This window comes from Hydractinia symbiolongicarpus, chromosome 1, assembly GCF_029227915.1.
Source record: "Hydractinia symbiolongicarpus strain clone_291-10 chromosome 1, HSymV2.1, whole genome shotgun sequence".
Lineage (NCBI taxonomy): Eukaryota > Metazoa > Cnidaria > Hydrozoa > Anthoathecata > Hydractiniidae > Hydractinia > Hydractinia symbiolongicarpus.
In genome coordinates, this window is record NC_079875.1 from 15,329,911 (window position 1) to 15,346,315 (window position 16,405).

The window sequence follows — 16,405 nt, forward strand, 5'->3', positions numbered from 1 at the left end:
ATTGGGGTTAATAAAAAGGCTCCCCTTGTAAATAGCTTTTAGAAAGTCAAATTTGACATTTTCTTACATTTTTTGTTCAGTTAAAAACATAAAAAAATACAACATAAAAAATTAGCACATCCAGCGACAGACAAAATGTATTGTTTGTTATAAAAAATTGTACATGGTTAAAGATGAAACAAAATTTAAAAAATAAATTCCGAATTCATGTTTAAAACAAACAAAAAATCACTTACAAAATCTTCTTGAAATTTATTGGTCTCTTCTTATTATTATAAAACTTGTTTTTTTTAATTTCTTTAAAAAGACGCAAAAACTTTTTAACGAAATAGACGACGCAATGTTAATTTTCCGTAACATTGACCGGGCACGTGCGTAACGAATAAACTACATCGGGGGGAATAACAAACGTTATCTACCCATGATTTTTGTATAAGAACTTTTCTATAAATCAAATGCTTTTTAAAATTAAGTAATATATCGTATCTTGGTAAAGTGGGAAATACAAGAGTAGCCACTTTCTCTTGTGGGTGATTTCATTGAATATGAACAAAATGACAACATCTTCCCTATGGTTTGATACCTCATGCCAAAGCCCGTAACGCGTACTTATGCGGTTTGAATGTCAAAAGGGCAAGATACCACTGGGGACTATTTTGACAGCGAAACCTACATTGTTTCGAAATGTATTCAGTGTATTTAACGAAAACACAAGCGTGGATTTTAAACAAGCATGCAACAGAAAAATATAGCGTGCGACGAGTTCATTTTTTTAATTTTTTAATATGTTTGACATACGAAACAAGGAGCTACGCTGTACGAAACTTCGTTGACGTTAATAAAAAAACGTTATTCGTTACTAACGTGAGCCAGCAAAATTTTTTACCACAGAAACAGCTTTCACAATCATTCATTCATTCAAAAAATAACGTAGTAAAGTTTTGTTTTGATAATCAGGGAATACCCTCTAGGCAGCGGGAAACATCTCTCCAACTGTGTTCTCCTCCTTTCTTTTAACACCAGGTTGAATTATTTATATTTATTCTATATTTTCACTTCCTTTTTGCCGCAAAAAAAACATATCTGTTTCGTCTCTCAGAAGTTACACATTTCTGTTCCGAGGAACTAGCGCATTCCTTGATAAAGAAAAATATGAACATATACTTCGCCCTCTAGTTTATCCATATTCTTTTTTACTGTTTTCTCAAAGTAATAATTTTTTAGGCAGAAATGGTAGCTTTTTAAAAACCTAGAACGTTGCTATAGTGAATTTTAATTCGGTGCATAATTTATGCACATCGAGATAGAAGTTACTAAGCAACTATGTAAACAAAGGGCGGCTGTTGCTAGGAAACATAGGCGGAGTCTGTTAGCTTGTGAAAGTTACATATGGTTCATAGGATACGATTTATTATGTATCCTCAAATCAATATCCTTTAAGTTTATTTTTAGACTGTGGTAATGCAACCTCCTGTAAATAACAACTTTACGTGCATGTCTTTTAAGAACAAGCGACTTACAAATTTTCGAAAGTATTAAATCAACTCTTTTTATCAAATTCTGACTGATTAGGATGGAATCCATATTTGATTTTTAAATTAACTTTTGTCCTGCAAACAAACTAATAATCTCGTTGATTTTACTTCTGCCGTGGGAAAGATCTGTATTCAGGGCGCAATCACATTGTGTAGAAAATAAATTGAGTTAGCCTCTCTTTGTCGATTTAATTACCTGTGCATCTCGAGAAGAGATAAAAACTTGGCTATGATCTGTGTAATTATTAAATATAATTAAATATAATAGAAATTTGAGATGTATAATTTTTTTTGAATTAGTTTGTACATAACTCCACGGAACCCCCAACTGGCTCGTGTAATGTTGTGTTTATTTGACATCGTGACGTTATCCTAGCATCCACGTAGGTGTGCTTTTTTTCGTGTGACGTGATGGAGAAGACCGTCCGTGTAGTAACTAATGACAACTCTAAATGTGGTTGGTCCATGGATCTTCCCTTCCGTATTCCCAGGGCTTACTCCTTTACGTACTAGTCTTGCGGGTCCAGATGTTAGAGCTGCTGCACTTTAGCAAAAAAGGGCCTTTATGGTGTATTATAATGAGCTCTCGTGTTTATGGTCGGTTGCAGATCAACAAAAACAGATATTACAACAACCTTGTCTCTTTTTGCTTTTCGCATCGATGTGGAAAACCGATATAAAGTCTCGGGGACGAGATCGATATAAACAAATTATAACAATTATTTCCATCTCTTTGATTGTTGTGATGTTCGTTTTTGTGACTTCTATTAGCGTCGTGTCAAACCCTAAATATTTTCTCAGTGTTGTTTCAAAGATAAAGTCTTTTAGCTTATTTCATCGATTTTGGCTTGATTTTTCCAACATGTGATAGGTAAGCAAATAAATCATGCACTCATAAACTGTCAGATACATCTCGTGCTCTGACATAAAAACAATATCTTAGGAAAAGAGAATATGTCGCTATCAGTTTATCAAAGCAAGAAAAGCCCTGTAGTTAGGGGTTAACGAGACAACACTTTTTTTCTCTTGATTGTTTCTTTCTCGATTGTTTTCACGACCATATTTATGTTTTACTCCTGTCAAGATAACTGCGGACATTTTTCTTTTTCCGCTTTCGTGATCAAGTAAACTTTTGCAGCACGCAAGCTGTGTAGCGAAAAATGTTAATCAGTTTTTTTGAGCACTCTGTAAAGTATTGTAGCATGCATATCTGCAGATAAACATGTTATGTTTACATGCAGTCCGTCACTTGATCCAGTGAGTATATACACTTTTCATACGTATTCGCTTTCAAAAACTTTATTTAAAATATTTTCGTCGCTCAGTAAAAGTTGTCCTCGCTTGACAGGTTTTTAATACTTTAACCTCGTTTCCAAGACTCCAATTTTTAATAAAAAGCTAAGTAACCCTGGGTGCGAAGTTGCTACTATCTTTTATCTTTACATGCCACGAAAGCAGAATGTGACATACCTATAATGGCGATTTCCGTTGGCTGACAACAAGCATAATTTTCAACTAGATTACTGTCAGAATTTTTTTTATTTGCAATATTCGTCTGAAACCTTGTTGGAACGCATGGCGGTTAAAAACCTGACCTCGTGCCTTTTTATGCAAGCGCACGTGAAGGCTTAACAATGATGTCGATTATGGCATAATTTGGAATGATTTATTTCAATGTATTATTGTTTTAATATGCAATGGTATGGACAGAATGTCACGTATCTAGATAAAGCAGCAAAATTTGTGTTCTATACGAAACTGCTTATTTTTCCTCATCATAAAAATTTCAAAGCTTGTTACCGCAATACTTTTCCGACACGTAGTAGCTGCTATTTCACTGACGCAATTTCTTATGGCATGTCGCCAGGAAATGTTGAGAGAACCTAAGAGTACTCGGCACTACCACTTTTATATAATGCTGACTTTTAACAATTCGTACCTTATTTGTTTAGGAAGTTCAGAGAAAATATTTTTTTCAATATTGACGAACAGTCATCCACTGAGCAGGTGTGCGTAAATACACGTAACCTATGCTGTCTGCTAGGCGAGGGTGATTTAATGAAAATAAGAAAGTTAGATTTTTTGACAGTTTCTTTCTCAAGAAATTGAAAAGGATTAGGCCCAACAACAAATGTAACGAGCAGTCCTTCAACGAAACCCCGTCGCTAGAGCAGCTATAGCTTACTTGATGATCCTCAAAAATTTGACACTTGGGAACGAGGTTGCTATTAAACAAGGACTTTTCGCGTGTCATTTGTTGATGGCAAGTCAACCAGCAAATAAGTTAGTGAATTCTGTTACAACTACAAAACTTTTAGGTTTAGTAATAATACAATAATAATATAAACAAATAAGTTAGAACATTAAAAGAGTTACAAAAATTTATTTCATAATAATTTAAAACAATGTGTCAACAACCACGGGAAATTTTTTATCTAGCTAACCGGCGATCAATCATAACTTTGTCACTGTGATCAACAGGGATTCACAAAAGTGGAAATATTTAGAAGGAAAGAAAATGGACTTTGTATCCAATTGCTCAATGGTCTGATGATAGAGAATGAGTGTGCATTTCATCATATATGCATTATATAACAATAAAACAATAAATCTTTTGAAGTAATAGAATAACCGTTGGCAACAAAATTTACATTTTAACTTGAAACTTGTTTCGCTTGAAAACCACAAAAAAAAGGTTGCTTAATCGGAAGAAAAAAAAATCGCTTTGATGTTTAACAACAACAAAAGAACAACAAGGTCACACAATAAATAAATAAACTTTCAACTAAATACACTAAATTCGGTATATACAAAAATGGTGAACAGCATATATAACTTTCGTATAAAAGTTTTAAATTAGAAAAAAAATTCATTTAAAAAATATATTACTTCTAAATCCAGAATCGTAAAGAATCCCAATGTGATAAGGTCGGTGAATTTTTAGAAAGTTTCGCCGACATCAAATCCTCAAGCTTGCAGTTTTCGGATGGAATTTTTGAATTTAACGACTTTAAAATTTCTTCGTTCAAACATTTTAGGGATTTCTGGTCCTGACCATTAGGACATGTTATAATATCATTATTTTTATTGGCGCAAGTGCGTCCATGGATCCCTAAAAAATGCTGCGTTGTGTTTAATTGAGTGGGAAACGCAGGTTCCGTGATATCTATAACCGGCGATAAACCAGAAAAGTACGAGGTCTCTTGTTGAATACAATTATACGAGTCATTTGAGGTATATATATCTATGGATGGTATTTCGTTGTTATTTTCGTGATATTTTCGCTCGCAAACACCAGGATCTCGATACGGTTCGTCTAAGATTTCTTCCCTGCTCATTGCGTCTCGCAATGAAGGCAAACAAATGTCTTTTGAGTATGAAATGCAACTTTCTATAGACGTGTTAGCGTTTGAACTGTGATGATCCGAGCTGTCTGTTTCTTCTCCGCGCGAGTTCAAACGAACGTCTGACGGTGAAGGATTGATCGTCAGGGAAAGCATATCTGAGGTAAACGTTTCATCAAAATCTTTGAATAAACTTTCTTCTGAAGAATGATAAGATTTTTTTTCGAATACGTGGAGGCACGAATTTCTTAAAATTTTTCGTTTTAAAATTTTAAGTGGTAAATTATCGATTTCGTGTTCGACAAAAAACGGTTGGTCGCATATCGGCTCATCTTGGGGATCGTGTAATTCGCTGAAAAACGGGTGATTCAAGGCTTCCTCTGCAGTCAATCTTTCAGACGGATTTATACGTAACATTTTATTCAGAAGGTCGATAACTAAAAAAATATAGGATTTTTTAAAGTTATGCACATCTAAGAGGAGTCGCTGGTAAAGAGAAAAGTTTTTTTGGAAAACATTTTTATTTTTGAGTTTGTTTGTTTTATAAATTAAGTTGATGGATTTTAAAACTGGTTTAAAACTTGATACAAAAAAGAACACAAGTTTTGAACACAGTGAGAAGTGTTAAGAAAGAGTTGACTCATCACATCGGAAAAATAGTTTTTATGTGATAAGAAAAACCAGCTGTTTTGTGTGGATGGTTCATTGTAGAAACGTGACCAGGTGGTTGGGAACAAAATTTGAATCATAAATAGGGAATCACCTTTGGGTTGATGTTACCAAAACAACAGAGAAACAAGTTTTAAGAAATGTTTTGACCCGATACGGTAAAACGAAGCTTAAAATTTTAAGGTGTTTAAATAAATATTTTGAGGACTTTTTTATAAAATATTGAAAAATACAAAAAAATAAAAAATTAAAATCTTATTTTTAGATGACTTTGTGAAACATGTTTTACATAAGTAATTTTATGATAGAAACTTCTGAATGGACGCTTCGTGCTAACATGAATGTGGTTATAAAAATGGGTACTCTTGTGAAATTTTTATAACTACATCTTTTAAATAACTTATCTGAATTTCTTTATTGCGAAACTACCGGCTTTTTTGACATGCTGTATGAAACATGATAAATATACTAAGAAATATCAACATTAATAAAGTGTAAGCATTTACCTTCTGGGGGAAGACCATCAAAAATGTGTTCCGGGAAAGATGCTTCTTGCTCATAAAAACTTTCTATATTGAGTCCAAAACTTTCACATATGACATTTATTTGATCAAGATCGTTTTTCCCTGGAAACATAACTTTTCCTAACAACATTTCACCAAAAACACAACCAGCACTCCATATATCAATTGGATAAGAATAATTTCCTAAGTTTATCATCACCTCTGGAGCCCTGTAATATCGTGTTGAGACCACAGCAGTTAAGTAGCCTTTATGGTCATACCGTTTATCGAACACTCTAGCTAAACCATAGTCCCCAATTTTTAAAGTTAGATCATCTGCTTTAACGAACATATTTCCCGGTTTTATATCTCTGTGTACCACATTTGCTGAATGAATATACTTTAGTCCTCTTAATAACTGATATAAAAATAGTTTGCATGTTTCTAACGATAACTTTCCATTTCTCTCGATTACTTTATGTAGATCAGTGTCCAGTAGTTCCTCAACAACATACACAGCATCTAAATCTTTAAAATTTTCCATGGAAGGGTCCTCAATAGCTGTTCCACTGGAGTCAGTTATTTTTAAAGTTTTTACAAGATTTTCATGTTTAAAACGCTTTAGTAATCGCAACTCTCTAAGAGCCACACGACAATGGCCTTTGCCAACTAAGGATAGTCGTTTTAAAGCTACTGCTAAATTTTCCTTGTCGGGAATTGAAGTTACCGATAAAGATTTATCCACACCGGATAAAACAACACCGCCTCCACCACCAGCGATAACTTTAAGATCAGAAAAGTTTGAACTCAAAGAGCTTAGAGTACGTAACTTCTCGCACTTTAAGGGCATAATTCTTTGTAGTTTTCTCCGTGTGTTTAAGGATTATTTTACTAACTAGAATATACCACCCAGCTCACTATCTGCAAACCTCTACTGTACTTTGAAACTTTATTTCACCGGCTTTTTTATTTATAAAGCGAACAGCTTTGTTTTTCTTTGCGCCGGCATAATGCTGCAATTTGATTGGCTTAAAATTAAATGCGTCAAATAATTGATCTTATTCTGAAGGTTTTCATTGGTTAAAATTCAACACAGTCATGAATGAAAAACGCTCTAGGAATTCAATCAACATAATTAAAATATATACGGGGGGTTAATAAGTAGTGCAAAACTAACATTAACTAGCTACTTTATTTTAAAAGTTTATGAAAACGCTCTCTTAACGCTAAAGTTTATTATAATATTTTCTACGAAACGTATTATTTAATTGACATACATTTTGAGTTAAAAATTTAAACCTTGTTAATTATAACCCCCGTTAACTTGTTAAAATTATCCACAAAGCATAAACGGCGGGAAAGAAAAAACAACAACAAGGAAGGGAAATGCAAGTTTAAACTTTTATGTTTCGTCGACAAATATAAAGTTGTGTTTTCGTTTTTAACTGATTCTTTGGAATGATTATAAAAGGCGAAAAAAAATTTCGGTTTCGGTTACACATGAATGTTAAAAGCAGTAGAGCGTGAATCAATCAATCACGAATTTAGAAAACAGAATTGTTCAAGTTGTTAAAGATTTCCGCTTAGCTAACTAGGTAGAAAATTGGTACGTTGTGGCATTAGATTATTTAGCTTTAATCCGTTCGTGACACACACAAAAAACAAAGCTTGACGCTCAAGAGTGCCAAACTATGTGTTGCGCTTGAAATGGACACATAACTGCTTACGCACATGGGAAGCAAACCCCCTCATATTTTTTATCATTCTCAGAAAACATGCGAAAGTAATTTTAATTAATTGTTTCGTCGAAGGTTTATTACTATTTTATTGCTGTCTCTGTAATACATTTTTATAATTACACCTCGTTTTTTTTAAAAAAGAGAAGGAAAATAAGGCAAGGAGAAATGGCTAACAAAAAAATATAAGAACACAGAAACCCTTAGTCGTAGTCATGCCTTTTTAATTAGCATTCTTGTCCAAATTCCGAATTATTAAATCAGACCTTTAGCGTATTTGCACCAAATTGTTAACTTTGTCTCCATAACTTCTTCTAGCTCAGCCAAGTATTGTGGCTGTGTTTATGAAGTAAAAAAACACTGGGGATGAAGTTGTCTGATGTGTTGTAACACATGGATCTTGCATTATTTTGCGATTTATAATTGTGCCCGGAATGAAACCCCACACTCTAAATATAGATGTTTTTTTAAGTTTTATGACGTCACCACATTATGAAGAAAGCTTTTCTTCTTTTATTCATAAACTTTCTTCTGTTTAATTTTTTATCTGTTACGTTGTAGGAGATCTTTCTTTTCCCCATCTTCCCCGGTATTAACAAAAGTTAGAAACCATTAATTTTAGTCCACAGTGAGAGAGATGATTCCATTTTTTTTTACATATCAGTTTTATCAAATCTTTCTCATGTCGAAAACAGCTGACGGCTCTAGATATTCATACTGGCAGGTGAATATTTTCCATGATTCATAGTCCCCTTCCCTCTACTAACAAAAAGATGATTTTACGTGTTTAAATGAATTTTATTTAAAACAAAAAATAATATAAAGAGGAATAAAGAAGTGAGTCATTAATTAAGTTGGTGACAATAGTCCTCCGTTGAGATTCGTCATTGCCATTGTTAAACTCGCCGTCGACATAACTCTCGTAAATGGAATTCTAAGTATGAATAATTAGCTCTACATGTGACACTTTATAATCAAAATGTCAAAATGAAATAAAATGAATATATCCAGTCCTTCTTTCAAATATTATTTAAGATTTTATAATTGTGTATTATATAAACAAATAGTAAGTGTTAAGAAAGATATGATTGCCAAGGAATGTCCGTTTTGTGCCAATTCATCTTTCTATTGTTCTGTCATGTGTGACCGAAGTTTGCTCTTGAACTTATATATGTGTGGTCCAATTTTTTAATTTTCTTTTAATTTGGAAACAATTTCACAGCTCGTCGTTGTAGTCGAGGATTTGTTCACACGTTGTTTCAGTTTTTTGTTTGTTTTATAAAAAGAAGCCATATAAGAACAACGAGGAATTTCTCCACCAAAACATCGAATTAAGGACATTTTGGGATTTAAACTAACACCTTCTATTTGCAAATATTTAAGGAAAATTTCCACGTTTATTATTTTGTCATTTGCAGAAGCGTGTTAACATAATATCGAATGTATCTCCTTTGCCTCCAGGATGCCTAGGACTGTCCCATACTTTAGCAAGACAAGTATACAACACTTAGCTATCGTTAATGTCCTGAAACCACTGAACTCCTGATGTTTAAAACTGTTTGAAATCATTAAAAAACCATTTTTTACGCGAATATTGGGGCAAATGTTATGATATCTTTCTGTGTGCGAAAATGCGGTCCTGGTAAAACTAAATAAATGCCGCGTCACTAGAATAATTGTTACTGTGTATTCACCAGACCAGATAACAGTCGTGTCCTAAAATTATTTTCGCGTTTTTGAAAAAAAAGTTAAAACATGGAAAAGTCATTTATTAGTCATCGTATAAGATCGAACTGTATGAGAACACTTTGTTTAAAACACTTTCCAAAATGTCGGGTAGCTCTTGAAAAACAATGTTTTGTCAATATTATTTTTATGTCTGGAGGGGTGTCCAGTGTTTTCGAACCATCATAGACAGATATGCAAACATCACAAACGTTTTCAACAGGGCGGAAATACTTCTTTAACTATGAAGTGACCATGTCGTTACTATTCTATCTTTGTTGTGGATAAGGTTGAATTTCGCTTTTGTTTGTTTTTTATATTAGAAAATTCTGTTGCTTGTCAACGAAGTGAAAAACGGTGAATCAGACCAGCAAAGGATACAAAGGCAAACAAGGCCCTTCTTTTTTTCACCGGAGCATAATGGGAGCTCTAAGTAGAAATTATTATTTTTATTGCACGGTGGAGAGCGACATGGCTTGCGATGAATAAATATTTCGCCATGATATTTCGGCGGTAATGAAAAGGTTAGCATATTAGTATGTTATCAAACATGGCAAAATTAAAAACAAACAGAAATTATGAATCAAATCCTAATATTTGCTTGTAATCTTTTGTCGCTTCTTCGATTATTCACTGTTTCATAAACTTTCACCATAGCGTGTTTCTCGTACAATAGGAATAAATTACAAAAATCTACAAAAACAACAATGTTAACGACACCGAAGTATACATAGGTCAAAAAACAAAACTACGATATATCCGCAGAAAAGAAGAATATTACACACATGACCTCGAATACATGTTTCTTTATAAGAAACTCAAGCATTTTGGTGGAGCCTGGAGTTTCTTAAAACTTAATAAATTGACCCTCGTATGTTTCTTAATTTTTTTTTATTTGACCTTGAAAAACATTTTATTTACAAGGCCTTTTTGATGCATGGACTATGGCTTCGTTATATATAAACAACATTTACTATTTTTTTTGTTACATATGAAAGTTTCTTAAAGTTGGAGATTTCCCAGCCTGCCAAAGTTTCTTAAAAGTTTCTTAAAATTTAGCCTTTCTGAGCCTAAGATTTCTGATAAACTAGTTTCTTATAAAAAAAAAAAACGTGTAAGTTAAAACTGTTTTGAAAACATATAGTAAATTTATATCGGCATGAAAAGCAAGCCAAAGATACCCTACATCCCAGGATCTTTAATGATAGGAAGCTTTCTGGTCGGGTAAGACAGGAAAGCCCTAGTGAGGGTGTTTTTTTGTTTTTTCATGTTGCGTTGTCTTCGACATCAAAAAAAAATTAAAAAACAACCTGTGATGAGGTTGAATTCTATTGTCTATGTCTATTCTATGTCACCGCCTGCACATACGCAAAATTTTTCTCCTGAGCAGAGCGTGTTGACATAAAAATAACATATAAAATAAACAATTTGGTAATAGATCTTTGCTCACACCTTGATTTCGCTTTCAGCAGGGTTTTGTAACAATTCTAGAAGTCGGATTAAATCATATGATGGTTTTATCTGATGATACTTTTCACTGCGACGGGTTGCATTTCCCCAAGTTTACATACCTTAACGGACAAAAAAATTTATGTTGGAGAAAAATGGCGGAATTTTTCAAAAATTTTGTCCGCCTGGATTAGAAGAGTTTCTTAAAATTATGTGTTGAGCTGACTTATTTCAACGTCTTTCATAGGAAAGATTTCTTTAAAAGATGACGAATATTTTGTCTGACGACGGAAATATGGTCCAGCATTTGTCTGATAAAGTAGACATTTCTAATTTAAAATATCTGAAACCAATATCAACCGCAGGGCTTTTTTCCTTCTGTTTTTATTTCGCGTCCTGGTATACAAAGGGACGAAGAGCTCTGGCGTTAAGGTTGATCTGAACATAGAGATATTATTATTATAATTTCTCTATGATCTGAATGTTTCCGAGAAACACATTCTCTACATCTTCTCTATCCTCTTAGATGCTACTTGTTTTTCTGTAAGTTTTAAGTACATCTTATATTTGCGAATTTTTGGCATTTCAGTACACATATTTTTGCTAATTTTCAATAATATGCGTTAAGAAATGACTGAAGTAGCTCATATAGATGTTCTTTGGTGAATTCTTAGCTTCATTCTTTTAAAAACTGTGTCATTCAGTCTTGCGAAATTAACAAACAAACAAAGTCATATTGACTCAAATTACCCCCGGCGAACCAGTTGTTGAGGAAGCGCACACATGCTTCGATGTTTCAAAATCGAGCATGGAATTCGCGCGCAAACGAAACACTTGGCACGTTAATTTCACATGTAAGAAAAATGTTGCTACATGGTCCCATGTGTCGTGACTCAGACATGTTTATTTTTAAAACATTAGAACACGAGTTGAACATGCTTCTCGCTATTGTCTTTAGATGTCAACGTAAATGATTGAGTAACCCTTTCTTTGTGCCGGTTCCTGGATAATTTCATTTAGAATGAAGATTGGAATACCTTAATATCCGATCCGTAGGAGTACAAAGTCCGCTTTGTTGAGCAACAAGGCCATTAAGCTTAAATTAGATCGGTTAGTTCTTTAAAATGAAACAATGGGAGAACTGATTACTTTATAATGCGTGTTATTTATTTACGATATTTTAAGGTTGTGACATCGCATCGCTTTGACCTCTTTTGTAATATTTCCTTAAACATATCCAGTAAAGCTAAGAATTACGGTGTAACGCAATTAAAGGGATTTTTTTTTTCCTTGTACTCCTGCTACCGGTATTTTTCTGTTTTATTTATAGAAAACAAAAATAAGGCCTCGGAACAAAGTCGTGTTGTATCAGCATTATACTTCACCGTCGTCCCCAGGGTGTTTTGTCTTCTTGATTTGAGACAAAAAAAACCCTGGGGAAGAAGGTGCATTCTATTTCAGTCTATGACTTCCTACTAAACTGACCTTGTATTTCAAAATAATTGTTGACTGTCTGAGTTTTCTACCCCTTTAATTACGTCGTCTAGACGGGATTTGCTAGACTAAATAGTTTACTCAGATCCCTCATTATACGTTTAAATTTCACAAAGAGACCAAGCAACCTCGTGTCAAGAGCATTTTCATATTATAAAGGAAATGAAGGCTCGGGGTTAAACACCCCAGGGAACAAAGATGGAAACCTGGAGAAGGGTCTAGCTTTGAAATTGTTTTATCTACCGCAATTTTGGTTCCACATTTTTTTTAATCAGTTTCTTAGACAAGTTAATTTTAGGCGCGTGTGTTGAGTTTAGTAAACAAATCAGTGGTTAATTAAAGTTTTTGCTTCATTAAAGTATTTTTAGTTAGAAATTACGAAATTTTATAAATTGTAAAATGACTTATTTTTTCTTCTGACTTTGCAAAAAACCCATAAATCTTCTCTAGCCCTATGTCTTATCTTGGAGGAAAGAATACGTATTCTTTCCTCCAAGGTCTTATATTTGGGTGTTCTAGGTATCAAGTTTACTATAATTGTTGGTCTTACTTTAAGGCTTTCAATAGTCAAAATATAGAGAGAAACTTCGCTCCTCAACTTTTTGTGGCCCTCCCAGATTACATTCCGCGACGCGATCCCCTGTATTTTACATGATTTTGTATTTAAGAAGTTACAAGACTACTTAGGGGTTTATTACATGGTCCCCATTCTCAATCCAAGAGCTCTTTGAGATAAACTTTGAGAGAGCTCTAACAGACCCTGCCTTCTTTCAAAACTTTATAAATTCAAAATTAAGGTTATTTGATAAGTCGGGAAGAAATTCACCCCAAGGCGAAATTTCATTCCTGCAGATGCTTGCACAGATCCCGAATTACCAGTACGAATATTCTCCATATAACCGCTTTCTTAATTCTGGAAGAAATATGACTCCTATTTATGGTCAGAGAGCCATTCTAGAAATTTTGACCAAAGATTGACGCCGCAACAAGAAATTCAACAACAGTGCTGTAAAAAATCGTTTTAAATGACTCCCAAGAGTTTGTTGCCTGCTGGCAAAGCCGCTAGCGCTTTTTTAACAGATTTAAAAAAAGCATGATCCCTTGTGGGCGAGGTTAAGTTTCCTTGGCGTCATACATCATGAAATGACGATGCAACTTCCTCCTTTTACAGACAAGTTTTTATTTTCGCTCAAAAGCTTAACAAGAAGGAACTTTAATTCGATAACACAGCTTCCATAAAAAGTAAACAAACGTGATTCTAAGAAAGCTACATAAAACAGAATTAAATCTTTTCCTCGGACCTCGAACGTGCGAGAAGCCGTTATTGGAACGAGTTTGTACGATTTTCGTCACATGTTGTTGATGAATGGAGATCATGAATTTTCAAAACGAGGAAAATTTAAAAAACGGAAAAATTCACGGTGTTTCAAGTTCCTTTTTTCAACTTTTCAAAACAATCCTAGAGAACGAAAAAACCTAAGTCGACTTAAAGGTCAAAAATTTTAGAAAGTTAATGACGTGATTTTCCAGGAATAAACAATAATTATACCAATAATCAATTTTTTAATCAAGAAAATTTATAAAATTTTAGAACTTCTAATGGATAAGAACCTTTACACATAAACATCTCTCAACGGTTTCGTAGTGTAGTGGTTATCACGTGCGCTTCACACGCGCAAGGTCCCCGGTTCGAGCCCGGGCGGAACCAGAGTTTTAGTTTTTTTTTTTAAAAAAAGAAAGAATTGTAGTATAAAAAAATAATATACAAACTGTTTGATAAGAGTAAGCAAATTCTAGCCAGATTGGTCAATACACCTATTGTTTTTAACCTGAAAATCCGGCCTGATGTTCTTATAAAACAAATTCTTATTTAAGGAAAAACGTGAACAGTGACGGGCTGATAAATACACCTTTACGATAATTCAGGAAAAACTTCATCGCAGCTTATTTAGCGATCGGAGGAGGTAAACATCACACTTTTATAAGAGATTATTAAGAAGAAAACACGTTTTTTCGTGATAACTTTTCTTGCCGCGTTTTGTTTTTAATGAAAAGTACACATAATTGTATCTTATTATTATTAACGTTTCCTGAAAATTTGAAAGAATTTGATCGACGGAAGTTAAAAAACTGGAGGAAACACGCTTTCGTCTCTCTCATAAAAACACGACTTTTACCTCCTTTTTTCCGATATTGTAAAACGATGGAGAGCCGTAGGAACGCATGTACAATTGAATTATCGTAAAGGTGTATTGATTTAAAGAGTAAGGTTGAGATGGAGAATAATATCCTTTTGAAATGTTACTATTTAATGACACTACTTTGACAAAACAATGATACTCGGCGGTTCCGTAGTGTAGTGGTTATCACGTTCGCTTTACACGCGAAAGGTCCCCGGTTCGAGCCCGGGCGGAACCAATGTTTTTGTATAAAAGCAGTTTTTTAAAAATGACACTATTTAATTACACCATTTTGACAAGATAATCTTACCCAGCGGTTCCGTAGTGTAGTGGTTATCACGTTCGCTTTACACGCGAAAGGTCCCCGGTTCGAGCCCGGGCGGAACCATAATTTTAACATGTTCATAATGTTAAGGCTGCGGGAGTCTTTTTATGAGGCTATTGCGCCATGCATTACGGGATGTTTTTCTTTTACACAATACTGCCTTCGTACTTTAAAATTAAATAATTCGTTTTTAGAATAATTTTTTTGTTTTTTGGAAACATTAACTTCTAAAAAAAAGATATTAAGAAAACATGATCGTTCGATTTTTATTTTCGGTTGATGTAATCTTTTCGTTTTGAAAGAAGCAGGAGGCTATAATCTTTTTGAAAGACAAGCCATACGTTGTCTCAAAAACAGAAGTTCGGTTTTCATTGATACGCCAGTCTAATATATGAATGCCCGCGTGACGTTATTTGTTTACTTTTCAGCAGTAACCTCATTGGCTTTGGTAATTGCGTGACAGTAAAAAAGATGCCAGGATTTGAAGAGATTTTTTTCTGCGGATTCCTTCTTACAAAAACATTGTTTGAGGTTTTCAACTATTACGAGGTAAGTTCGTTTAAAGTCCTAAAAATGCCTTCGTATGAAGAAATGGTGTGAAAAAAATCTTGCTTCACCTAGCGCCCCCATCTTTTTTCCTGCACGCAGATGCAAGAGCCGATAAGCAATATCGAGGCTCATGCAATTTTTTTGTTGTTGTTGAAAAAAGCGTGTTCCAATAATGCTTTACAAATTGATTTATATTGTCATCTAATTAAAATAAATTGTCTTATAAACGCGTTATAAACTTTAACCTAATAAAATATTAAACACTGCCATGTTTTCATGCGACTCATACTTTTAAGTGACCTCTACCTTTTTTATAGTTAATATTGCATTAAAACACTAAATGCATTTCTCAATGGTAGCTCTGACAATTTGAAAAATTTGGGGCATTCCGCGTAATTTTTTCTACCACCAGAAATTCAAAAGAAAACTTAGTTAACTAGGCTAGAATGTTTGTGGATAATTTCAGAGGCATATTAAAAAATCTTTCAAATTCAAAAATATAGGATTAACTTTGTCTAAACTCTGTTTTCTCCAGTTTTATGACGTAATAGCTCAAGACAGCGTTGTAGGGGATGTTGATAAACGCTTATAAAAAAATTAATCGACTTTGCACACAAACATCGACCAGAACACACACAACATGCTACTGTGAAAAGATTTTTATTGGAAATAATGTCCTTTTATTTCTGATGATTTTTTGAGTAACGACTGAAATTTATGTATAAAAAATTGAAATCATTTCTCCCATCCATATTTCAATATCTAATTTAAAGACGAAAAGTCCGCTCGAATATTTCCATCACTTTTTTGATTTTTAACGCCTACTCCCTTTTTTATTCAGCATCTTCAATATTCATATAAGCCGTGAAAAATTTTTTAAAAAAAAGGTTGCCAAA

General features: G+C 33.7%; 2 protein-coding genes and 3 non-coding genes across 5 annotated transcripts in view; 4 read left to right on the plus strand and 1 right to left on the minus strand.

Annotated features, from left to right (window-relative positions):
• Positions 1–16,405, plus strand: part of LOC130642132 (chromatin assembly factor 1 subunit A-B-like) — a 100,990-nt gene that overhangs the window by 46,429 nt on the left and 38,156 nt on the right. The window lies entirely within an intron of this gene.
• LOC130642147 (mitogen-activated protein kinase 1-like) lies at positions 3,609–7,010 on the minus strand. The gene is made up of 2 exons (XM_057449238.1): positions 6,055–7,010; positions 3,609–5,316 (listed from the first exon to the last, which is right to left on the minus strand). The coding sequence occupies exons 1-2, from the start codon at positions 6,899–6,901 to the stop codon at positions 4,427–4,429; spliced, it is 1,737 nt and encodes a 578-aa protein (XP_057305221.1). The 5' UTR covers positions 6,902–7,010; the 3' UTR covers positions 3,609–4,426.
• Trnav-cac (transfer RNA valine (anticodon CAC)) lies at positions 14,091–14,163 on the plus strand. The gene has a single exon. It is a non-coding gene; the product is annotated as a tRNA-Val (tRNA).
• On the plus strand, positions 14,801–14,873 carry Trnav-uac (transfer RNA valine (anticodon UAC)). Its single transcript has one exon. It is a non-coding gene; the product is annotated as a tRNA-Val (tRNA).
• On the plus strand, positions 14,951–15,023 carry Trnav-uac (transfer RNA valine (anticodon UAC)). The gene has a single exon. It is a non-coding gene; the product is annotated as a tRNA-Val (tRNA).